Source organism: Zootoca vivipara, chromosome 7 (assembly GCF_963506605.1).
Source record: "Zootoca vivipara chromosome 7, rZooViv1.1, whole genome shotgun sequence".
NCBI classification, from domain to species: domain Eukaryota; kingdom Metazoa; phylum Chordata; class Lepidosauria; order Squamata; family Lacertidae; genus Zootoca; species Zootoca vivipara.
In genome coordinates, this window is record NC_083282.1 from 5,902,834 (window position 1) to 5,928,679 (window position 25,846).

General features: G+C 41.8%; 1 protein-coding gene across 8 annotated transcripts in view; it reads left to right on the plus strand.

The window, feature by feature from the left end:
* The window catches only part of RASAL2 (RAS protein activator like 2), a 147,568-nt gene that overhangs the window by 66,698 nt on the left and 55,024 nt on the right, over positions 1 to 25,846 (plus strand). For 6 of the 8 annotated variants that reach the window (XM_035121311.2, XM_035121312.2, XM_060276605.1 and 3 more), the window contains 2 exons: positions 8,382 to 8,488; positions 20,945 to 21,054. In XM_035121311.2, coding sequence (XP_034977202.2) covers positions 8,382 to 8,488; positions 20,945 to 21,054 — 217 coding nt within the window. Of the gene's footprint in view, positions 1 to 1,404; positions 7,518 to 8,381; positions 8,489 to 20,944; positions 21,055 to 25,846 lie in introns of those variants that run through there. The other 2 variants (XM_060276606.1, XM_035121315.2) reach the window with 2 other exon arrangements.

The window sequence follows — 25,846 nt, forward strand, 5'->3', positions numbered from 1 at the left end:
TGAGGGGTGAGGGATGATGGGCCAAGTCAGCCTGGCCTGACTGGGGGGGGGGATGTCGTGTGTGTGACATCATGCACATGCAACACCCCCCCCCCCAAAACGTGGTGCCTCTGCTGGGTCATTAGCTTTTTATCTTGATCCTTAGAGTTTTTAAGTTACCATATACTCCAATTAAACCAAGTTTTTTTAATTGCTTCCTGACTGAAACTGAGACAAGTTTGAAGAAAGTCTGTTTCTGCTACAGAGGGAGAAGCATATTAGGATAGCCTTGTTCTGGGTTCTTGGGGAACTTATGATAGGAAAATATTACTGATTACTTCTATACCTGTGGGTATAGGGTGGTATATAAATTCAAGAAATAATAATAATATAATAATATCATCCACTGTCAGAAAAGGATCACTAACTGAGCTTCAGTTCTGCGTTGGCATTTCCTCTTAATTCAACACTGCGCTTTCTCTCATCCCCTTATTAACCGTGAACTTTGCATGTTATCTGCTGGAATTGTACTTTATGAAAAAAAATTGCCCTGTATGCAAAGGGTATGGGCTACAGGATGCTGAAGAAATTGGAATTTCCCCCCTGCTGGGCATTTATGCCACCACCACTTGAGCTTGGCTAGCTTAGATGTAATTTATTTGCTTTGCCGTTCCTCGCTTGTTGTTTTCTTAATTCCTTGCCACTAAATGTTCGGCAGCAAAAAAGGACGAGAAGCAATCTGTAATTGGGCTACTGGTGGCATATCATTTAGCAAAATAGATTTATTTCGCATTTGACGTTGATTTGCTTAAAAAGAGTAAAAGGGGATCCTGTTCCTTTAAAGAAAGCCGTTTTTTCCCCCTCAGAGCGTCACCCTGGTCCCTGAGGACAAAGCCGTTTTTTTTATTTGTGAGGCCCCCTCATTTGTCAGGGCTTGTCCTTGCTTGCATTTGTACAAACCTGTGAAGTGACCCTTTAGGTCAGATAAAAAATATCTTCTAAATCCCCCCCTCTCCCCCGCCCCAATTCCGTGTAGCAAGCACCCGTTGCACAGCTGCAGGACCAGCACACGCTCACTCGATAGATAGGGCAGTCTTGTGATGCTGTCTTCTTTTGTCAATTAAACGGACTCTCTTTCTGTAGCTATGGCTCTTTTGATTCCCCCTAACAGGACTCCTTTCTCCTGACCCCTCTTCTTTGTTCTTCCGAAAGGGCGGGGGGAGAGCCCCATTAACTGAGGAGAGCAAGTTGAGCTGGGCTCGCGTTGGCCGCTTCTTATTCTGATGAAGAGGAGCTGTTCTAATATCCTTAATGCTGCTGTTGGCAGTTGGAAACAGATTCCATTATTGTTGATCAATGCAGCCGCCATGCGGGAGGGAGGGATGGAGGGAGTGGGGGTGAGGGAGGAGGGGAGGGGCTCTTCCTATTCACAGATTGATCAACCTGCCATTGCATGAGCAAATGCGTTGTAAGAGAGGCTTGGATGCTATTGTAATAATAGCTGGGGCAGGAAAGGGGACTGGTGGCGATGCAGCTCTCTCTGGTTGTTAACAGGGTTTTTAATTATCTTTAAGCTTTCTTTGGAAAAACAAAAATACTGAATTTTTTTATCTTAATCACCCTTACCCCAAAGGAAGACAGTCATATATTAGACTTTATTATGCTGGCTGGCTTGTTGATCTTTCCTGCATTGGGACCAGTTTCTTTTGTTTCCCCCCTTTATCTTCTCAAATGCTATTTTCTCGTCTCAAGCTATAGGCCACTTCCCCATCACATTGGTTTTGTTCTTCCTGCTTGAGGTGAGAAACTGGCACCCAGTTTTCTTTCCTGCTCTTCCCCATGTCTCCTTCATCAGAAAGGTCTGTCAGCTAGGGAGTTGGCAGCAGGGCCAAGCCAGCCATCCTTTTTTCCATTTCATTTTGTTCAGCCCAGTCAATAACTTAAGTACTGGACTCCCAGGATCATCTGCAATTTCCCACCCTCCCTCCCTTGATTCGTTTGGCCATTGTCTTCTGTATGGAGAAGTTTTCTGGCTGGAGAATGAGTTTCCTTTCTCCTGGAGATGCGGCCGAGTGGCTGGATAGCAGCACAGAAGATGAGCGAAGCCTCCTGTCATTTCTTGGTACGGTAGGCTTGGAATGCTACTTCTTTCAAACATTTAATTGACATAGACCTCTTAGGTGGGTTTGGTTTTTCATCCTGGAATTGTCAGAGGAATGCGTTTAGTTGCACTCTGTAATGAGGCACGAGTTCTAAAGTTTGCCGCAACTTAGAAGATCTTTATTAAATAGATAAAAGCTGGAGTAATTTGTGTGTATCACAGTATTTGCTTATACAAATATAGTTTCTAAAAACATTTGATTGTTCTGTTTAGTCTGCAAGTTTATAGATCACTTGGCCCACTGGAATCTGACTAACTAGAACTCACTAACCTAAGAGGATCTATTTTTAGCAATGTATTGCACAAGGTACCTATCACAGTTTTCTCTCAAAACTTTTCTTTGCAAAGCACCATGTACGTTGGATGGTTTCTATAGTATATAGTGAAAATCCTGGAGATCCCATTAGAATGCCAGCCATTCTACTTCTCCAGTATGACTTAATTCTGAAATTCAACTCGTGCGAACTAAATCAGTAAAGTAGCAGATAAAATGGTTCGTGACCTTTGATGTTTTGCTTGTTTGTTTCCTACCCTTCACCCTAAGCATTGAAACAACATAAAAACCATTTAAGCTAGTTAGCGAGAAGTTAATATAAAGCGGAAAGTTGTTCACTTTACATTTTGTGCTGTAGAACTTGGGAAGTGTTGTCCAACTATGTAGTTCTTTCTCACAATGTCCAGCCAGATGTTTCTTGGTCCTCACCAGGAGGGCATAGGGGTGGCCTTTTCCTGCTATTTTCCTCCTCGGGACACAGAGGGATGCTGGCTGCTACCTTCCATTGAACTGTCATGACTAATAAGCTGTGGGAGAGTCTTTGCTCTATTCCTTTGTCTAACCCAAAGCCATTGAAACTTCTGTTATTTTACATTTTGGCTCCTTGGTGTATGTAGAACATGGCTTTTGAGTTTTATTACCGTTTTGAGTTGAACTTTCAAGAAACCTGGCAAATTATGCATGTGTCAATGTTTAATAGAAGTTGTACATAGTGTTGGCTTGCAGTGACGGTGGGGTTGTCACCCATATTACTTGCTTGCAGAAATACATACATACTGGTTGTTCATGTTAAATGCACCTATAAAGTCATTTGGAGTATATTCATATGGTTCCAGGGTGTGTTACCAGGAGCAGTACCATCACCCTATAAAAATTTAGAGCTGTGACAATACAATAAATGCTGAGATTGTTTCATTTATATGCTAAATCCCGAATTCTCGGGTAGTTTGCTATCTTTTTCATGTTTTTTTTTTTAACCAAAATGTTGAAATTTGTTTAAAAGAGATTAACAGGAGCAAATACTCATGGGCCATACAGAAGTCTCAGCATCCCCAATTTTGTACCCTGTTTTAGGCCATATTACAATTGCATGATATTGGTTTGGAGCACAAGCATGATGGGTACTTAAATGAAACATTTCTGTAGGTCAGCAAGTTTGATGTGCCATAATTGTTGGTTGAACTTCCAAAATTTTGGTCTCTTGCAAAATTGTATTTGGCAGTTGTTTTCATGTCATAAAAGTGAACCTTTTATTCATTTTTTACTTGTTTATCCTATGCAGGGCTTTCTCCAAGGAGCTCATGATAGCATACGTGGATGTTTCCACATTTTTAAAAATCCTTTTCAGCAGTCCTAAAATTAGAATAGGCTGACCTGACTTGAGTGGGTTTGGCCCTGCAAGCCTAACGCTTTTTTGATGTTTCTAGATCCAGCCTTAGGTATTTGTATACTCAAGGAAAGATTGAAAGGCTCCTTCTCCCTTGCCTCTGTGCCAAATGGTAGAACTTCTGAGCCACCCTGCTTGCTCCTCCAGTTTGCAGGGCCCTGACAAAGGCATTCGCCCATTCCAACAAGCCATCCATGGCTGGTGTCTCCAGGTTGCTTCCTCTAGTCTAAAGCTATGAAGATCCTTGGTCTTTGACTGGATTACAACCGGGCACTTCCTGTTCACCCGCCTGATGTTTTACTTCAGCTGCTCCTATATCAGATTTCTCAACCCATTTCTTCCTCCTGCTGTTGTGATCCTTTGAATACTGTTTGGTATTTCCTGACTTCCTCTCTGTAGGCCTTAGACCAAGGATAGAGAACATTTGGCCCTCCAGATGTTGTTGGACTCCGTCTCCCATTAGCCCTGGCCACCATGGCCAATGGTCAGGGATGATGGACCTGTAGTCAAGCAACAACTGAAGGGCCACAGGTTTCTCATACCTACCTGGGACCTTTCATCTTCCTCCTACCACCCTGTATTCCCAAGTAAAAGAAAGCATGTCAGTTGGTTAGAGCGTGGCGCTGATAACATCAAGATTGTAGGTTTGATCCCCATATGGGACAGCTGTATATTCCTGCATTGTAGGGAGGTGGACTACAATTGCAACTCTACAACTCTATGATTCAAAATGACTCTGGGAAATGAAAGCCCCTTTCCTCTCCCGTTTCAGTAAAAAGTACTGTATTATGTCCGGTACAGATGTAAAACTGCCCCAAAAGTAACTATATTTGGGAGTGGACAAAAGTGATTGTGTGCTCTCTCCCTCTAATACCTTCTGTCTCCTTTAATTGTGGTTTGGCATCCAGGGAGCTCTCCTGAATTCAGGTTTGAAACCCCAAAATGGGCCTGAATAATGGGTGTGGGTGGGTGTTATATCAGGGCAAGGTAGTTACGCTGTCAGGGCAGCTCTGTCCTGCGATCCCATTAAAGTCAAGCAAAAGGATTAAAGGTTCTTAAACCAGACCACCAGTTTACAGGAAATCCACAGGCCTGTTAGCTGGATGTTTGATTGATGAAGACTTGTAGTGCATCACTTTATGCTCTAAGGGCTCTACTCTAATGGCTAAATGTGATTTTCATGTTTTATCACTGTCTTTCCGGAAACTCATTAACTGTAAGGTTGTAACACTTTGATTTGAAGAAAGCCTCTTTCCTCCTGCCTTGTTCTTGAAGAATTATTGAATGAGTGTGTTACTGGTTCAAGTCTTCTCTCAGCCATGAACTCCCCAGGTACTTTTAGGCAAGCTCTGAAGCATCTGCAACATGAGGATAGTAAAACTGACCTACTTTGCAGGGATATTGTAAGAATTACTGAGAAGACATATGAAGTGCCATGAATACTCAAAAAGTTCTGTATAAATTCTGTGGGGGTTTTGCCCTACTGTATATATATGCTAAAAAGAAAGGGCTGCTCTGTAATTTGTCTCCGAAGGCTTTTGCCATTTCGTGAATAATTACTTGAGCTTGTTTCAATTTACAAATGTTATTTAACAGCTAATCAAAACATTTGCAAATACTAATATCTGCCACGTAATAGATTTCCATAATATGAGTGTGTGTTTGTGTGCATGCATTTGCACACACATCTTTGTGTACTGGTGATGAAGGATCCCATTCGCGTTTGAGCTGTATAGAGAGACTGGACTAAAGGTTTTAGGCTCCTGTTGATTCTCAGAGACAGTATGATCTGGGCCCTAGTGAATGAGTCATGCAGTGAATTGTGGTAATTTAATATTTTAAGATGAAGAGGTGCATTGATTTTTTTGCAGCAGATGAAAATAATGCAAAAGCACTATGTTATATGCATTGGGAGAAGAGGGCAACAATCTAATTTTGGCCTGGTGGCAATAGTATAGATTTTCCAGCCAACTCAGCAGAAAAGCCATTTTAAGGGCACAGAAACAGCAGCTGCAGTATTTTCAGTAAGTTGATGCGCAGTTAGAAGTACCTGTGATGGCTAACAGCAGCCTTCTTATTTTGCTATGCCTAGTCCATCAATTGCAAAGTTGAAGTTTATCTCATCTTTATCTGGATTTATCTTCTTACTCTCTTTAATAAAGTGTCTGGCCTTTCTGAAATCGGAAGCTTGCAGGCTGGCTGATCTCTAGGTCACTTATTTCTGGTAGGTGGAAGTTGCGTTGGGAAGTGTGGATTTTCTTCTTCCCTCCTTTAAAACAAGACCTCCCACCCCCACCCCCCAAAAATACAGCAGTCTGTTGTTGACAGGCGGATCCAGACTTATGCTTCTTCATGTATGACTCTGCAAAATCCAACAGACTGTGTTAAATTACTACAGATGCTTTGATAAGGAGGAGCAATTTTCCTGAGTGAGCATATAGCAGGACTAGCAAAGCCTCACTGCAATGTTTGACTGTGCCGGAACTGGAGTAAAAGCACATATTTTAGTTCCTTCTTTTCCAAATATGCTCTATCTTTACTTTTTGCCTTTTTTTGTATTTGTTTTTCTGAAGAACAAATGACATTTGTGGTTTTATCCAGCATACTGCCTGCAAAGATATTGGCTTCTTTTTTTACCTTTTGTGGAAAAGAAGGCATCATTTTGGAATAGATCCAGCAATCTCTGCAAAGGATTTTGAGAGACTTAAAAACATAGTAATCCTGAAAGAAGGAGCAGACAGTCCATGAGTTGTGGAGAGAGATACTACCCTGTTTTTATCACCAGTTTATGCTGAAGGGTGGTTACAAGTGAAGGATCTCTGTTGCAGACTACAATTTCCCTCCTGCATGGAGAAATCTACCTCTTCAGTTTTAAACCTATGGCTTGGTTGACTTTGGAATATCTCCCAAATGCTGCCTTTTACCCATTTTTTTTTTTTTTTGCAATTTTCTGGATACAGAGTTAACATTGTCATTCACATTTAAACAAGAAGAGATATATCCTGTGGTGTGAAGCTCTTCACAGTTTGTCAGGATCCAGTTTTCTTCTGCCATCTCTCATCATGTCAAATTTCCCCCCCTTTAAGTCTTCATGGATGCATCGTGCTGTAGACCTGGTAAAATCAGACTCTGTTATGCAAAAGCATCACAGAAGGATTTGTTGGTGGGAATCTTGTCGTGGGTATGTTTTTGTGAAGAAAACCTCCTTTTCTGGAACTCAGCTGGTCGCGCCTCTCCTTTGACTCGGAGGATCGGGATGAATAGGGAAATATTCTGAAACTGAGGAGAGCTGGCTGCTGAGTGTCTGTTAATAGCTTGAAAGTAACTGATGAGGAGGATGTACGTTCGAAACGATTGATTGAATAGCTGCAGTCTTCTCGTGTCCTCCTTGCTCTCTGCAAGCTGTAGAGAGGGGAGGGGGAAGAGTGGGGAAAAGCCGGCTTTCTCTTAAGTGGAAGTAGCACGGATCCCAAGGGCCAGGAGGCCAGAAATGGAACTTTAAGCTGCATCTGTCTCCCGAAAGGAGAACAGCGGGAATAAAAAAATGCCAGCCTTCGGAGTCATAGTTTACTCCCTTCCTTTTCAATCCCGAAGATAACAATGGACTTTTTCTTAGGATGTGGTTTTCTCTATTCTGTGCGGAGCGTCTTTCAGTTAAGCTGCATTCCTTTAAGCTTAGGTTTGTGAACTGGAAATGGGCAGCAGTTGTGATAAAGGTATCTATCTATAGTTTTCTCTGTGAAAAAATGTACATATTGATCCTGTCGTCTTTGTTTAGGCAGATGTTGTGATCACAAAGTCATAGCTTAGGTCATGCTGTCAGAACAAGGAGAAAGCGACCTATTTTTCCCTATCTGCAGCAGTTTTCATATTATGCACCATCAAGTATGTGAATCTTTAGGTGGCCTTAGGTTACAGTCTTATTCATGCATACTTTAGAGTAAGTACTATTTAGCTCAAGACTTGCTTATGGGTAAACGTGCATAGGTTAGGGCTGTTACTGCCTGAACTATGAATTATGACCATCCCTATGATATCGAACCTCAACCTTTAACAAATTATGTTCAGTGCAGTTTATATCAGGAGCATCTCCTTATTGTGCTTGGCAGAATTAACTCTCTTCATGCCTGAGTACTTTTTCAGTTTCAGATAAGAGGTGTGCTGTAACTTTGCCAAGTAAAGTACTGAACGGAGCGGAGTCTTTTGAATTGCTTGCGATGTTCACTTTGCAAAAGAGACTAAAGTTTCCATAAACTGTAAATCAGGGGTCCCCAAACTTAGGCCTGGGGACTGGATCTGGCCCAATCGCCTTCTAAATCCGGCCCGCAGACGGTCCGGGAATCAGCATGTTTTTACATGGGTAGAATGTGTCCTTTTATTTAAAATGCATCTCTGGGTTATTTGTGGGGCATAGGAATTCGTTCATATTTTTTTTAAAAAATATAGTCCGGCCCCCCACAAGGTCTAAGGGACAGTGGACTGAAAACGTTTGCTGATCCCTGCTGTAAATAGTGAGAAATGTGTCTGTCTGCGGGAAATGGTCTTTCATTTTTCTCACCTTTTCCCCTTCCCCTCTCCAGAGGTCCCAGCAGAGAGGTCTCCTCGCAGGCGGAGCATCTCAGGGACAAGCACATCAGACAAAACCAACCCCATGGACCCAACAAATACATCTCCATTCAAAGTGCCGGTAAGTACTCCTTTCCTTGGAAGGGGAGGGGTCCCAGCTGAAGGTCAGGATGACTAAAATGGCCTATGAACGAACAGCATTCCTTATCAATTTGGGGTTAAGAATTCAGTGGGCAGCCAAAAGGCGGACATATTGTTACAAGTTGTCTGAATAATATTTATATCCTGATAGACCCAAAACTTATCCCTGCCTTTTTTTAAATCCTTGACCCAAAGTCATAAGTGTCTTAAACTATATGATAAGGGTGCATGTGGATGGATCTGTGTTATACTAAAATACTTCTGATGTCACTGTGTTGACTTTATAGTAGAAAGTGAAGCTGTTTTCCAAATAGAAACTGTGGAGTTGGACCAGGTTACACTCTTTTTGCTCAACTTTAGGAAGATGTCTGTTTTTTTCGCCATAAGGTGATGCGAAAAGGAATATCATAAGACCCATACATACCTTCTCATACTTTGAGATCTTCATCAGAGGGTCTTCTCCAGGTCACCCCACCTAATGAAGTGATGTGGGTGGTGTCTATGGAGAGGACATTTTGAGGGGTTGCTTTCTGCTTATGAAATGCTCTTCTCAGACAGGCTTGGCTGGTTACCTGCACTATGGTATCTTAGATGCAACAACCCATCTCTTCCCTCAGGCCTTTCCATTACAATCCATTGGGTTCTTCAGATTTTTGCTCCTTGTTGAGTTTTATGCTGGTTTTAATTATTTGTTTTAGCTGCTGTGTGATACACTGCTTTTAGTTGGGGTTTGTGATGTGATTTATTTTATTTTGGCTTTAGTGGTTTTATTATGAATTGTCTTTTGTATTCTATTCTGTGTAAACTGCCTGAAGAGGTTGGTTGGATGAGTAGTACGCAAATCAAATAAATAAATGAGGATATTCTGATTTCTGCTGGCCATTCTCATAGATGCCATAAACTTTAAAAATCAGAAACAAAATAAGAAAATTCCTTCCAGTAGCACCTTAGAGACCAACTAAGTTTGTCATTGGTATGAGCTTTCGTGTGCATGCATACTTCTTTTTTATTTTGTTTCGACTACATCAGACCAACACAGCTACCTACCTGTAACTTTAAAAATCAGGTTTGCAAAATGTAACCCTTCAATTCCAAAATATAATTGCATTTTGGGTGCATCTCATGGCTAGTATCTGTGTGAAAACTCAGACTCAATGAGAAATGAGATCCTTCATTTGCCCAACTAGGCAAAAGGGCCTTACTTTCACAATGGCAATAAGGGGGGAAATCTATTCAGTGAGCAAAAAAACCAATATGGATTTCAAAGGCAGAGGAACTCAGGCTTGCGTACATATTGGCCTTCAGTTTGTGCAATGAGCCCTAATATTTGGTTATAAATTACTTGGGTTTGTAATAAATAATCCCCAAAAGCTGGAAATTTCTTCCCATAATTTGTTAACAATAATTGATGAATCAAAATTGTAGCACATCTATTATTATTATTATTATTATTATTATTATTATTTAGCTTATTATTATTATTACTACTACTACTACTACTACTACTACTACTACTAGAAAAGGCAGTTACTGCACAAATCAGGTTAAAACTGACGTGCTTTTCAAAAAGTATACCAAAAGGTGCTATGCTTTTTTTAAAAAAAGAAAAATGTAGTCAGCCACAATATTCTGGGCAGTAGTTTTATGATCCACTTATTGGTCTATAAGAAATAGGCGAAGGGTCCTTTTGTTCACTTAATCCCCCAGCCTCTTACTTTCCCAACCTCTTTTTCCTCTCCCTCCTGTCTCCATTCCAATTATTGAGAATAGAAATTTTCAGCTGACAATGGTTTCAGTTCTGTTTATGTTCTTAACATTAGGCACCTTTAAACTAGGTCTTATACAAAGCCATGTGGGTTGTTTTTAGGAGGAGACTATTTTGAGAACTTTTGCTTTCATTGAAGTGGATCAGTGTTTAATGAGCTTTAGTTATATAATCATTCCAAACCAGGCATAAACTGTATGTTTGAGTGTTTCCCTTTTCCTTTTTTTAAAGTATTAAATGAATGACAGATCTATCCCAAACAGATTAAACACTGCTATGTCAGCATTTAGGTGATCCATGCTATATGCATTATCAGAGTGAAGAGAGAGAGAGTTCACACTGGAGTAATGGGTCCTACTCTTCCTCCTATTTATTCTTTGAGCAACCCTGCCGTAATCATTTGTATATTCTGGGATCAATATTGCACAGTTAAACAACAATAATTTATTGAGGCATGGAATCAGCTGCATTTCCTAATCCCTTCACCCAGGGAAATTTGTTTTAGCATGTATTTCCAAATGTTAATTTCATTGAACACAAGTTGTACATTGACAATAAAGGTATTATTATTATATTATTATTGTTTATTATAAAATACAGTTGGCTATATTGCATAAGAATGTTTGACACTTGAAGGCCCATTCAAATGACTTGATTTCCATTCACAGAGAGTTGCCTGCAAGAACTTGGCCCTTCTAGTTTGATGGGATGGTTTGCTTGCTGCTATTCCAATGATTATCTGTAAAATTAAGCATTGTATGAAAGATTGGCGCATGTGCTCTTCTGTGTTCTATGGTAGCATTTCTATTTGTCCAGCAGGGTCACCCACAACTATCATGCTACTCTGCAAATTCAGTTTGTGCCAAAAGGAAAACATATTTTCCTATGGTTTGAAGAGCTTTGATGTTAAAAAATACATATTTCTGACATTCACATAGCAAGGAAGTCCAGTGTCATTCTTCTAGGACTTATAGCAGAAGAAGACTGCAAAAAACCACAAATCTTTCATAGGTGTTTCAGTTGTTGTTGGAAGTGGGTTTCATATTTTGTCAAGTTCACACTTCTAGGCAACAGAGACATGGGGACAGCCAAATGATTTTTAACTCTTTACTCCATTTGGTACTCCAGTGGTGCCTCGCTTAACAAATGCCCTGCTTAACGAAATTTCCGCTTAACGAAAGGATTTTTTGAGCGGAGGTTGCCGAATTCGTTTTATGAAAAATTCGTCTAGCGAATCGCGGTTTCCCATAGGAATGCATTGAAATTCAATTAATGCGTTCCTATGGGCAAAAAAAAAATTCAAAAAAAATTTCAATGCATTCCTATGGAATTCGCTAGACGAACTTTTCATTATAAGCAAAGACCCGTGGAACGAATTAAATTCGTCTAGCGAGGCACCACTGTATAAACTATTGGCGCCATGGAGTAGAGCCCTGTTACAGTAAAGTTATCCTCAAGGAGGAGGAGGGCTTGCATGCAAAGTGTATTCAGACTTTCAGATTCATTTACATTCTCTCAGTTCAAAATGTGGTGGAGAACACTGGATTTTCCAGGCAGAGATGTGTAATGGATTTGGTTTGGCTTGTGAACTAGCAAGATCTGGGTTCACACTGTAGCAGCTCAGGTCTGAGGTTTGTAGAGGAGTCTTTGGTGAGTTTCTGTGTCTCTGGCAAAGTTTCCTTAGAGAGCTGTTGTAAGGATAAAATGAAATTAACTTACAGTAGCATTTGCCCCTGGGTGGGATGAGATCAAATGTAACAAGCTGAAGCTCAACCTTTTCTTGCCCTCACTTCCTGGGTGAAGCATGACATAATGTTCAGAAACAGATTGGCGGTTTCAAAATAAAGGCATAGGAAATACGTTGCATTCTGGGTGCGCCTGTGTGTGTCTTTTAAAAATGCAACCAGGCTATTTTAAAAATTCACTTCTGAATAGATCTTTCACATCCAGTACATTTTCCGCAGTTGTCCATGTGGGAGCCAAACAGTGGCACCCATACAGAGAAGGCAACTCAACTGTACAACTGTTAATAGGCCTTTGTCCAGCGCTTGGAATGTTGATTTACAGTTACATAATGTACTGCAAGTGAAATGTTTTTTTCCTTGTTCTTTTTCGAAGGAACTCTTCAAAGAGCTCTCTGGCTGTTGAGTGTTTGAAACTGCCCATATTTAGAGGCTGACTTAAAATTCAACTTTGCCCTTCCATTTAAATATTTGAGGTTACTGTTTTTTTTATCAACTTACTGGATGATGAATATCACCGATCAGCTTATCCTTGGCAGTTTACGCTTACAAGGGATGACTCAAGAGTCAGATCCCGACCTCATAAGAGCATAAGAGCCTGCTGGATCCTGCAAATGGCCCATCTAAGTCAGCATTCTGTTCTCACTGTGACCAGCCAGATGCCCTCCTGGGTTTCTAGCAACTCTCATTCAGAAGCATACTTCCTCTGAGCATGGAGGGAGGCAGAGCCTAGCTCTCATGGCTAGAAGCCATTGATAGCTTTCTGCTCCAGTAGTTTGTCTAATCATTTTTTTGAAAGCCTCAGTGCCAAAGCCTGCCCGTTGCCTCATGACTTGCCAGTTGTGCTCCCATAGCCATGCCATAACCTTTGGTTTGCACTGTTGCCAACACCAGCATCTCCTTGATGCCAGGAGACAGAAAGGCCCAGGAGTGCGGCAAGGAAGGAAAAGGGCCAGAGAAGGTGTTGAATGAAATTTTAAAAAGAGATTAAAGGCTGATATTTCAAAAAAAAAAATTACTGATACACTCAGAATAGGAAGGAAGGGGTAAGTGAGAAAAGCTGTTTAAGGAGGACGAAGTGAATATAGAAAGGCCAAGGAAGTAGCATGAAAAACTGACAGGGTGTTGGGTTTTTGAGGGCGGGGCGGATGGGCAGGGTGTGTGTAGAGTTAAGTTTGAAAGGAGAATAGGATAAGAAACAACAGGAGATGGATCAAGATACTTGAAGAGGCATGCGGGATTGAAAAGGGGGAAATGTAAAATGAAAATAATTTTCTACTTGGATCTTTTAGATCAGCAAATTCTACGCGAATGATGCTGTTAAGACACAATATCCCCAAAGCAAATAGCACAAGGGAAGCTGAGCAATGGAACTCCTTCCCAGAGGAAACAAAATGGCACAGAATTGAACAATTTCCAAAGATGGACTGGATGTTGATAGAAAAGGATGCTAGTAGTTTCCTGCTGACTTTGCCAAATTCTGTCTCCATCTGCCACCAGATTGGCAAAGGAATTCCACTGGTGGTTGGTTGTGAACTTTGAGCACTCCCCACCTTTTGGTCTTATGCAGGGGTCGGCAAGGTTTATCTTGCCTGGGCCAGATCGGCCCCACGGAGATACCTCTGTGGGCCAGATCACGCGTCCGCCCGTACTTTCCTGCGTCTGCGCAGACACGATTATCGGCAGAGCAGAAGCGAGTCCCCGCACCGCACTGTGCCGATTTAGCACAGCATACGAGCAGGCAGCTTGGTTTGTGGATGGCTCGTGGGCCGGTCAAACGACCTCCGTGGGCCACTTCCAGCCCATGGGTCTTAGGTTGCTGACCCCTGGTCTTGTGCCATCATGAGTAGCATCGGAATAAAAACCTCTGTCAGTCAGTTTGTATTTGCAGTATGCCTTCAGATAATGCTGCGCTGCCATGTACGCAAGAAGTCAGAAGAACCGAAGATGTTATTTTCTGTCTTGTTCCTATAATTTTGTTCTCTACTGTAAATTCACCGCAAAATATTCAGATAATAAGCAGTTTTCTCTGTTTCTTTTGATAGGAACTGCCACAATCTAATGGACCATAACACAGGGAAATATTTCCTGACATGAAGCCTCAATTTTCTTTTGTTAGGCCAGAGCTACTCATTTGTTTCAGCTTAGCATCTTCCTCTTGCTTTGATTTCATGCTTTTCAGATTCAAGGCAAGGCTTAGTTTTACAAAGCAGAAAGCAACCTTCTCAAATTCAACTTTCTAACTATTGAATTATTTGTGAAGCCTTTCCCTGAATTTACTCCAGCTCAGTGACTTTGAAGTTCTGTGCTGTAGGGGGGGGGGGTGCTGAACATGAAATCTTGTTATTGTCTCATAGATCAGCAAAAACTTGCCACCTTCTTTGTGACATACCTTTCAATGTACGAGCAAACAGTGCATGTGTACCTTAATTTTGCATGTTGAAATGATGCTGACAATTGTATGTCTATGCTGCTTTGCTCACCGAACCCAACATTCTTTTTTCTCTTCTGTGCATTTTTTCATAATTTTCTATGTAAACTCTTTCCTACCTGTGTAAAATAACACCCGGGGCGGGGGGTAGCTGACTTCCTTTAATATATCCTATTTGCTGCACCCCTTCAGATTCTTAAAAGTCTTGGAAGCAACTATTCAGATTCTTTTGAGAACAGAGCTAATTGTTCTATTAACGGCCTTTATAATACTAAATGTTTTACCACTATAGTCCGCAGTTCATACCACTAAAGTCTGCAGTTCATATTGGGGTGTCAGTTGGTAACTTTTCTGATTGCCTGGTAAGGCAATTGCAGTTTTTAAAATAAAGTTATTGAATAGCCATACCAGCAGGAGCTTAACATCACTTTGCATTTTTGAAATACCTTGAGGCGTAAAAGTCATATGGGAATGCAGTGTTAAACTGACACATTTTGTATGTCTCTTAAACCTATTTCTGCAATGATATCATAATGCAGGAGTCACCAGTGCGGCAGCTGTGGGTTTGCATGGCCCCACAGAGGCCGTCCTTGATATCCATGGGGGTCACATCTCCCCCCTGAAATTAGGCTTGAAATAAGTTTTTTATTGTAGCCAACAGAATAGGTTGCAGTGTGTGGCTGGTTGTAGTGTGAGTGTGTAGTGCTTAAGGCAGTTTCCCTGGTTTGTGAATGGGCCCATGTGTCCAGAAAGGTTGACAGACAACCCCTGTATAGTGTGTAACCAAAAATAGGTTTTGTAACTGAAACCAGTTTTCACCCCGGAACCCGTTTTCGGTGCCAGAGAGCCAATCTTCCATTTGCATCTTAGCAAGTATTTTCCACCTCTGGATTCCTCAATAGGTTGCCAGAATGCCTCTAAGCATGTGCAGAATACATACCCTATGGCACACTAAATTCACAGTAGCTAGTTCCCACGTATTTAATATCAGGGAACAGACTTTGGAGGAAATTCATGGAAGCTATGAAGCAGAATATCTGCTTAAAATATTCTAAGATGCAAACAATGTTGCATTCTTACCTGATCCTTCCTCACAATAAACGTATGCTTACATATATTTAAACCTGGTTAAAGCTACTGAAATTAATATTCCAATTTACATAATGTGTAAACTTTTTTATAATGAAACATTTGTGTCTTAGATATCTTACCTGAATTTTACAGGATGATTATGTGCTACATGACAATGATAATTCTATTCTTGTGATGCAGTGACCCTGCTGTGCTGTAGAGGAATAATAACATCATGTTTTCCTTTGGCTTATGTATTATGAAACAGGGTGAGGTGGGGCTCAGCTGTTATTTCTATTCCTAAACTGCATTTTAATTTGTTTTACTCTTCCTTTGTGCACAGATACATCCATTCCCCCCTCTCCCTTTTCTATTAGATGAAAATGAAACATAGAATGAAATATAATTGTAGTGTTTTTCTTTGCTGTTTCTATCCTGCCCTTCTGAAATTTGTACAACCTCCCTTTCTTCTTTTCCTCTCTGCATTGAACAGGCATGTTTAAAAGAGCTGCTTACATTGCTTTCTTGTAACCGCTTTCTAGTTACCTTTTTATAAACTTCGAGTGAAGTTATTGCATCTCAGTATATGTCCATAATTCATATCCTTTTGTCTAAATATGCTACCATACAGGTATACCTGGTGAGTTCCATCTGCTTCAATTTGCCTGATCAGCTAGTTTTGCTAGATGCCTCCTGTTTCCCCCCTTTAGTTTTGTAGAACCCAAGAAAGTTGCCACTGAGTGGATTTCTTTACCTTGCAATTTGTCCTTCTATTAAAGCGGGAGCAGGTGGCGCTGTGGTCTAAACCACTGAGGCTCTTGGGCTTGCTGATCAGAAGGTCAGCGGTTCGAATCCCCACGACGGGGTGAGCTCCCATTGCTCTGTCCCAGCTCCTGCCAACCTAGCAGTTTGAAAGCATGCCAGCGCAAGTAGATAAATAGGTACCGCTGTGGCGGGAAGGTAAACGGCATTTCCGTGTGCTCTGGCTTCTGTCACGGTGTCCCATTGCGCCGGAAGCGGTTTAGTCCTGCTGGCCACGTGACCCGGAAAGCTGTCTGCGGACAAACGCCGGCTCCCTCGGCCTGAAACAAGATGAGCGCCACAACCCCATAGTCGCCTTTGACTGGACTGTACCTTCTTATTTCTGGTCCCCGGGTTCATTTCCTTGCAAACTAGTTCCTCTCTCCCCCCCCCCCTGCCCTATTCTAGTGTTCACCTCTCAGTGGCATCTTCTGAAAAAAGAATTCTCCTTCTCCAGCATGCACGCTCTGAGACCAAATAATTTTCTACGTTGTAGTGGCTTTGGTTATTTTGGCATCCTGTTATTTTTATTGTCATTGTTTCTTGGTTTATTAGTTGGTTTACTGGTGGCTTATAGTTTGAAGAAGACACATAAAATTATATTTAATGAGGCAGGATAGAAATATATTATTATTTTTAATGAAAAAATAAATAAACTGTTACTGCCACCACCAGCTTTGTGGAGACCTAGCCCATCTCATGAGAGTTTTACTGAGAGCTTGCTGGTGTGTAGGACCTGTTTCCTCTGGGTTTGGGGTGCCCCTGACCATAGACAGCTTGCAAGCCGTTTACAGTTCAATCCAATGCATTTCCACCCGGAAGTAAGCTTTGTTCAGTTCAATCGTACTTAGGTAAATTGTACCCATAGAAATTGGTCCCAGGTAAGCATATGCACAATTATTGTAGCCTTAGTTAATTGAAGGACCGTGTTTAGTGCACCTGCCAGCACGTTTTGTTGCTGTGGAAGGCGGGATGTATTTTTTATTGCTGAAGAGCACATTTACAGAGTCACACCACAAGAGAAAGTCCGTTTCAATTTCCGTGCTTCAAGTATCTTGATTAGGGGTGTTCAATGTTATCTAAAGCTCATGCATTTGAATCAAAATTAGTATAGTGGCTAAAACTGAGGTTGGGATCTTGCTTCTGCTATTCATTTGCTGGGTAGTTTTAGGAAAGCCCCTCTTTCTTGGCCTCAGACCCCACCCGACTATCAGGTGGAATAATGCTGACCTAGCTTGACGTTCTTACAAGGCTTACGAAGTAATATGTGGGAGACCTTTTGAACACTCCAAAGCAGCCTTTGCCAAGCTGGTGACCTCCAGATGTTTTGTATTACAGCTCCTATCCCTGACCTTTGCCCATAATGCCTGAGGCTTGATGGGAGTTGAAGCCCAGCAACATCTGGGGAGAACCAAGTTAGTGAAGGCTGCTCTAAAGTGCAATATTAAAACTAAGCCTACCATCATCAAGTAATCATCAGAAAAATAATACAGTATTCCTTGCTGTCACCTTGTTCATACAGCCTCATGTGTACCTTGACCTTCCCTTGTATAAATGCCTTTGTTATTCTAGTCTGCTTGCAACACTGTGCTCAAGAGAGAGCCGCCCTAAAGCATGTATTGATTATCCGCTTTTTAATGGCACTTTTCAAAGTCTCCACTAAAATGTCCAGCTAACTGGGTTGATTTTTGATGCTATGCACGGCTACATAAACACTGCTCTTAACAAAGCTGCCATTTCATTTTTAGGGAACCCTACTTCAGCATTCCTGTTCTTTCCACCAGCATTTTTGACAAGAGATCAACAGCTCTCTGTTCTCAAATGAGCTGAACTTTTTTTTACTCGTTTCTTCATTGTTTTACCCCATTTTCCTATGTACAGTTTTCTCAAGGTGACTTACAGTAATAACATGCTTTTGAAACTATATTCATTAAAACATAATTTAGAATGCTTAAAGCAAACAGAACTATCTGGGGCATCAGTTGAAAACGTTAAAGTTTTAATTGATCGTGATTTGAAGGTAAGGTTTCTGTTTTCTTTACTTGATAGCAAATAGGCATCAAGTGGAATTAGCTTTTAGTAGTGTTGAAGCTCGCAGTCTGTAAACAGAAGCTCTTATAATAGGCAACAAATGATTAAATTAGTCAAATCCTCCTTGCTATACTAATCTTTCAACATAAAAGGTATAGACAGTTTCATTCAGATATCATTACTGAGTCTATGAAGCTTATTGTTGTTCCAACCTAGTACAAGGTGTACATGTAACAGTGATGGCAATATTTTTATTTCTCTCATAAAATTTATATATTGCTTGATGGTAAAAACAAAGCAAAAGCTCAAAGCAGCTTTCCTTTCTCAATGATGATGATGATGCCAGCTTTCATCCATAGTTTTCAGGGCAGTTCACAAGATAAAAAAAACCAGTTTGTAATGTCTTCTTGTCTGATGCATGAGTGTTTTTACTGAGATCAGGAGAGTAAGCACATGCATAATAATAATAATAATAATAATAATAATAATAATAATAATAATTTATTATTTATACCCCGTCCATTTGGCTTGGTTTCCCCAGCCACTCTGGGTGGCTCCCAACAGAATTAAAAGCACAATAAAACACCAGGCATTCAAAGCGTCCCTAAACAGGGCTGCCTTCAGGTGTCTTTTAAAAGTCGGAGAGTTGTTTATTTAATAATAATACTGTAATTAAATTTCTATATCATCTTTCATCTGCGGATCACGGGGTAGTTTAAAAGGCCACTGATAATTAAAGACCAAAGGTCTAGTTACAAAGAAAAGTTTTTGGCTGGCACCTAAAGATATATAATGATGGCGCCAGATGAGCCTCGCTGGGGAATGCCACTCCACAAACAGGGAGCCACTGCAGAAAAGGCCCATTCTCATGTTGCCACTCTCTGGGCCTCCCATGGAAGGGGCACCCAAAGAAGGGCCTTAGGCAATGATCACGGGATCTGGGTCACTTCATATGGGGAAATTGCGGTCCTGAGCCATTTCAGACTTTATAAAGCCAGCATTTTGAATGGGGTGTGGAAACTAATTGGGATCTAGTGCAGTCGGGCCAGGATTGGTGTGATATGCTTGAACCATCTTTCCCTGTTGAGCACCCTGGCTGCTGAATTCTGCACCAGTTGAAGTTTCTGAACCATCTTCAGAGGTAGCCCCACTTAGAATGCATTGCAGTGCTCCAATCTAGAGATTACCAAAGCATAGACGACAGAAGTTAGGCTATCAGCCAAAGCTGATAGAAGGTGCTCAGTGCCCCCAAGGCCACACGAAGTGATCTAGAAAGAGGTGCCTGTTTATTATGAATCTTAAAATGAAATTCTTTGAAGGAAACAGGAACTGATGGTGGTGCATAGCCTCTTCACATCAGCGTTTCACACACATAGGCTCAGTTTGCCTGTAACACGAAACCAAACATGAATGTGCTTTGCTGCTGCTCCTGTTCTGCTGTGAGCCAAGCCATGATTTGGCTTAGCATGTCAATCAAACCTGGAATCACTGTAAGCAAAGAAGAAACCTTTGTTACAGCTCATGGTTTGATTCATCTGGGTTCAGAGGGTACATTAAGCCATGGTGATTTATAGAGGAGGGAGAAAGGTTGTTTTCTGCTGCTCCAGAGAAGCGGACACAGAGCAATGGATTCAAACTACAAGAATGAAGATTCCACCTAAACATTAGGAAGAACTTCCTGACAGTAAGAGCTGTTCGACAGTGGAATTTGCTGCCAAGAAGTGTGGTGGAGTCTCCTTCTTTGGAGGTCTTTAAGCAGAGGCTTGACAGGCATATGTCAAGAATGCTTTGATGGTGTTTCCTGCTTGGCAGGGGGTTGGACTGGATGGCCCTTGTGGTCTCTTCCAACTCTATGATTCTATGATTTATTGAAAATATTCTCCGGAAGCTTTCTGGGCAAATTTATTCATGTGAAAGCTCGCTTGTGTGAAACTGCTTTGTTTGGGTGTGTGACTATGGTAGGTAGCAAAAATGGAAATATTAAATATGGCCTTCTGATAGTTTACAATAACATGTTAAATTGTAAGTGCTCTTACGTTTAATTCAAAAAGGTATCTGTGCTGAGGTTTGATGAGACACGTTAATTTAAATATAATCGATAAATTGGGGCAGGAAGGCAGACTTGCTTCCTACCCCATCAGACTTCCAGTTAGCATCACTTGGAGTTTATGCCACCCTGTTTGTTTCTGCATACATTTATAGTTTACTCGCATTTAATTAAAAGGCACACATTACCGCATCAATTATTTTCGGTGTTTGCTGTGGCCTTGTTGTTGACAGGAAGCACTTGTTTCCCTGGGGTTCCTCCTTAGTGATTTTAAAGCACAGTGCGCTCTCTACCTTTTCCATTGGACTGTCTGGATTTGTGCCTGGAGCACAAGGTGAGGCCTGTCTGTTGGATTGCCATTTGTCTTAGTTATGTTGGGATGAATTTAGACTGTGACTTGAGGAACCTCCCTGTGGCCTTCATAGTGGAATATTTTCTTGCAAATAATTCCTTTCATCATTACCAAGTTGATCATTACTCAACAACAGGTTTCCTTTAAAAAGAAATCATAATTTGAATTGTTTCACTTCTGTGCATTTTTCTTTTAGGGCTTCTTCAGTAAACGGCTTAAAGGGTCAATCAAAAGAACAAAGAGCCAATCGAAATTGGATAGGAATACCAGCTTCCGTCTTCCATCCCTTCGACCCACTGAGGACAGGTAAGAACCATCATGAAGGGTCCTCCTCTTCCCTTCCAGACATTTGGCAAGTTGCATTAATCTATGGATATGCTCATATTGCATATGAAACCAGGAAGTCACACTTTAAACGAAACAAAATATAAAAAATCCTTCCAGGAGCACCTTGGAGACCAACTAAGTTTGTCATTGGCATGACAAACTTAGTTGGTCTCTAAGGTGCTACTGGAAGGATTTTTTTAAAAAAAATTTCGACTAGGCCAGACCAACACGGCTACCCACCTGTAATTGAAATGAAGGTTACTTATGCTGTTGTTTTCAAAATATTTGGCATAGGTTGCAATTCACAACCCACTTACACTACTTATAGCCCCGTTTAAAAATTAGTGTTCTTCTTTGTAGTCTCTCGGCATCTGGTTTCGGAGCCTGTGCAAAGCTTCATTTATAACATCCCAGAGCTGAACAGAGATTTGGCAGGAAGCCCGACTCTGGTGCACATGCTCAATGGGCGTGGCTCCATGTTTCCATTCGGTTCCTTTCAACTACTGCAGCATTGCTTGGAATGCTTTCAGTGTGTCCTCTTTCTCTGAGGAGACTGAGCTGAGTCTGGCTACATTTCCCCCCATTAACACCTATAGCAGTGGTCCAAATGGCATTGCTAACTTGTTTATTGCGGCAAAAGCTTTCAGTCAAGGAAATTAACTCTAGTCCACAAAAGTCTTTATGGTAGAGCCAGTGGATCATGAACTCTCGAATGATGAAGTGATAGATCCCATAGTTGTTTGAATACTGGGTAGTTAAAGCTTCTTTAAAGGGGGTTTAATCTTCCAAGAACAGGGAAGATCCTTTGTTCAGATAACTGTAGTATCTTCCACTTCACCTCTTCCCATGGTGAGAAGAGAATGGTAAAGGACTTTCAATCCTACGGGTTTATTCTCCTCACTTCCCAAGACGATTTGGGCTGAAAATGTCACACAAGTAACAATATTGTGACATGCTTATTTTCATTTTATCATCAGGGTCAGTGTTACTATTTGCAGAGGTCATAGTGTGCTGCCTCAATCGATATCATTATCTTCTTTGCTTAGAGAGAAGAAAAATAAAATCATGGCGACAGAAAAGCTTTACAAACATCTAACTGCATTGTTAATTCTGTGATTTGTGGAAAGCCTTTCTTCCAGATTTGACTTTCAGTAGATAACACTGTAATAATCATAGCAACTATAGCTTTGTCCTGACCCCCTTGTTTTGGTGTATCTTATTACTGGCCTGTAAAGATGGATTGCACATTATCCATTATAATAAATAATAATAAAATTTTATTTATACCCTGCCCTTCCCAGTTTAAAAACCGGACTCAGGGCAGCTAACAACAGATATAAAAACATTGATTAAAAACAACTTAAAAACAGCATAAAACACAACATCAATATAGCATCGCCAGAGGAAGGGGAAAAGGAATGGAAGCTTAGGTTAAATTGAAGGCCAGGCGGAATAACTCTGTCTTACAGGCCCTGCGGAAGGAGATCAAGTCCTGCAGGGCCCTAGTCTCATGGGACAGAGCATTTCACCAGGTCGGTGCCATCACTGAAAAGGATCTGGCCCTTGTGGAGGAAAGTCTGGCTTCTTTAGGGCCTGGGAACCTTAAACTGTTACTATTTGTGGACCTGAGGGTCCTCTGCGGGGCATACCGGGAGAGGCGGTCCCGTAAGTACGAGGGTCCTAGGCAGGCTCTGCCTACGAGGGTCCTTGGGTGGGCTCTGCTGTGTTGGGTCTAGATAGTAAGAGATTCAATCACTTTGTGGGGAGCAACCAGCTGGGGGAGAGAGAGAATTCAGATTTTGTAGGTAGCTTGAAAGAAAGAGCCATGAATTGGGTAGAATATAAAAAAACCAATGTGTGTTTTAGGAACTGATGCCAGTTTATAGATTAGCACTGTCTGTATGGTTGCTTGTCTGTCCCCACAGGCTTAATGTCCATATGCAACAATAAACAGATACAAGAGGGAACCTGTAACGATTGCTGGCAGAGCTGGGCAGAGAGAAGACAAAAGTTTTTAATGATTTGTTTCACCAGCTGGGTTGGGCAAACACAGAGGCTTCTCTAAACCCACCCTCTCCCCATGACAGTAGGCTTGGAAACAAACAGAAGTTTATGCCCTCCCTTTGCCTCTGAAAAACCCAGTTCTTTCTTTCCCTCTCATTACTTCAGAGATGTGGGTTAAACCACTGTGCCGCTTGGGCTTGCCGATCGAAAGGTCAGTGGTTTGAATCCCCACAACGGGTGAGCTCCCGTTGCTCAGTCCCAGCTCCTGCCAACCTAACAGTTCAGTGTAGTGCAAGTAGATAAATAGATACCACTCCAGCGGGAAGGTAAACAGTGTTTCTGGTTTCGCCAGAAGCGGCTTAGTCATGCTGGCCACATGACCCGGAAAAACTGTCTGCGGAAGCGGACAAACAGCGGCTCCCTCGGCCTTTAAAGCGAGATGAGCATTGCAACCCCAGAGTTGTTCGCGACTGGACTTAACTGTCAGGGGTCCCTTTCCCTTTCCCTTTACCTTTTTACTTCAGGGGCACAATGACCAGAAGTGGGATGGAAGACTGTGTAGACCAGGCTTCCTCAACCTCGGTCCTCCAGCTGTTTTGAGACTACAATTCCCATCATCCCTGACCACTGGTCCTGCTAGCTAGGGATCATGGGAGTTGTAGGCCAAAAACATTAGGAGGGTTGAGGTTGAGGAATCCTGGTGTAGACCAAATAACTATTTTATGGAGCTTGTAGGATAGTTTCAAGACTTCAATCCCCTGCTGTTTTTCTGCAAGGGTAAGTGGTCTCCCCAGTCAGTCAAGACCCTCTCCTTCGTTGCTCCCTTCAAATTTGGCCACATGTCTCAAAAATACAGCTGATATACAGCATCTTACCGTAAGTCTGCTCTCATCACACACACACAAAAAAGCCTGTGAGCTTTTTCCCCTTTCAGAGTGGCGGGGAGAACACTGTACATTTTTTTCAGACTTAAACCTTCAGGTCAGTGTTTTGTTTTGTTTTTAAAAGCCATTGCATTTAAAAGCCAATAACCTGCTTGGCTCAAAAGCCCTTTAGGACAATAGAAAAGAGGAAATCTTGAGCAGACACTTTTGTCCATATTGCAGTCTGAGCTTGTTCGAAGAATTGAGTTACCTAAATCCCAGAGAGGATGTAATATGAGAAACGGCAAGGGCCCTTACCCTCCTTGCTGGCACATTCCTACATCTTTCAGGTTCCTGGTCTCCAACTATTGACACAGCTCATTGCTACAGCCCATTAGCAGTGCATAGCACTTGCTTTGGTCCAAATAAATAATTGTGTTTCAGAGATACTCTTTTGCCTGTTTCAGAACTTGCTTAGCCTACTGAGTTAAGGTCAGGAGTGGGTCTCAAATCCGGATGCTCCCTTAAGGCCCTTCCCTACTGCTCCCTTCAGTCCATCTACAACAAGGGGCCCTGGCAATTCTTTTGAATGGTTTATTACTGTATTTATTACCCACAATGAGGGGAGCGGGGGGGGGGGGGAACATGCAAGTCCACGGCCTGCTCTTGAGCTCTCTTCACACAGAATCTTAACAGAGAAGTCCTATCTGAGCAGGTCATATATTTCTGTGCCTAACACTATGTAAATCAATATGCAGGGTTGATTTACATTAAGCTTCTTAGTTTTCCTGAATTATTATAACAGTGTTAATGAATTTTCACAATATTGAGGATGGGGGTGGGTGGGGAAGAGGCTGTAGGAAAGAGAAGAAGCATAAATAGTTTTATTGGAAAAAACCAAAGTGGAATGTAGAAGGGAAAGATAGGTAGCTTTAGTTATGGGACATATCGGCCGTAATTAGAAAGGTTCTGGAACGATTGGTCACAGATCAGATCCGGCTGCTCTCGGAGGACACTGATTTTCTAGATCCATTTCAATCTGGGTTTGGGCCTGCTTTTGGCACAGAAACTGCTTTGGTGGCCCAGTATGATGACCTCAATCTTTCAGCGGCTTTCAATACCATCGACCATGATATCCTTTTGCAGCAACTGTCCGAATTAGGGCTGGGTGGCCTTGCTTTGCAGTGGTTCCAGTCCTACTTGGATTGTCGTTGAGGAGTGTTTTTCAGCCCCGTGGAGCCTTCAATGTGGGTTTACGCAGGGTTTGATCCCATCCCCTATGCTGTTCAACATGTACATGAAGCCACTGAGTGGAGTTTTCTGGAGGTTTGGAGTACGTTGTCAGCAAGAGGCTGATGTCACTCGGCTCCACTCCTCCTTTACAACTGCAGGTGAGGAAGTGGAAGTGCTGGACTGTTTGTTATCTTGCCTCAGGAAGGGACTGGATGAGAGCTAACAAACTGAAACTCAATCCAGATAAGACCGTGGCCCTGTTAGTGTTGGAATTTATTAATATTTTGAGTATTCCAATTTTAAAAAGCAGACAAAGTGACAACATTAGACAAGATCCAGAAAGAAGTGCTCACGGTTGGGATTTAAGAAGCTGAACAACATACCTGCCAAGTTGCTGTCAGAGAAATAAGGGACCGGGCCGGAAATAGCAGACCGGAAGTAGCGCTGCCGCCATTTTGGAACTGGGCGGAGTATGCTCAGAAGTGACTTTTGATGCTGCTTTGCCCAGTTCCAAAATGGCCGCCACGTCAGAAGTCGCACTGCAGCCATTTTGGAACTGGGCAGAGCAGCATCAAAAGTCGCTTCTGAGCATGCTCTGCCCAGTTCCAAAATGGTCACCGCGCCAGAATAAACCGGGAGAAAACAAAAAAATCCATTTTTTCCAGCTAGGA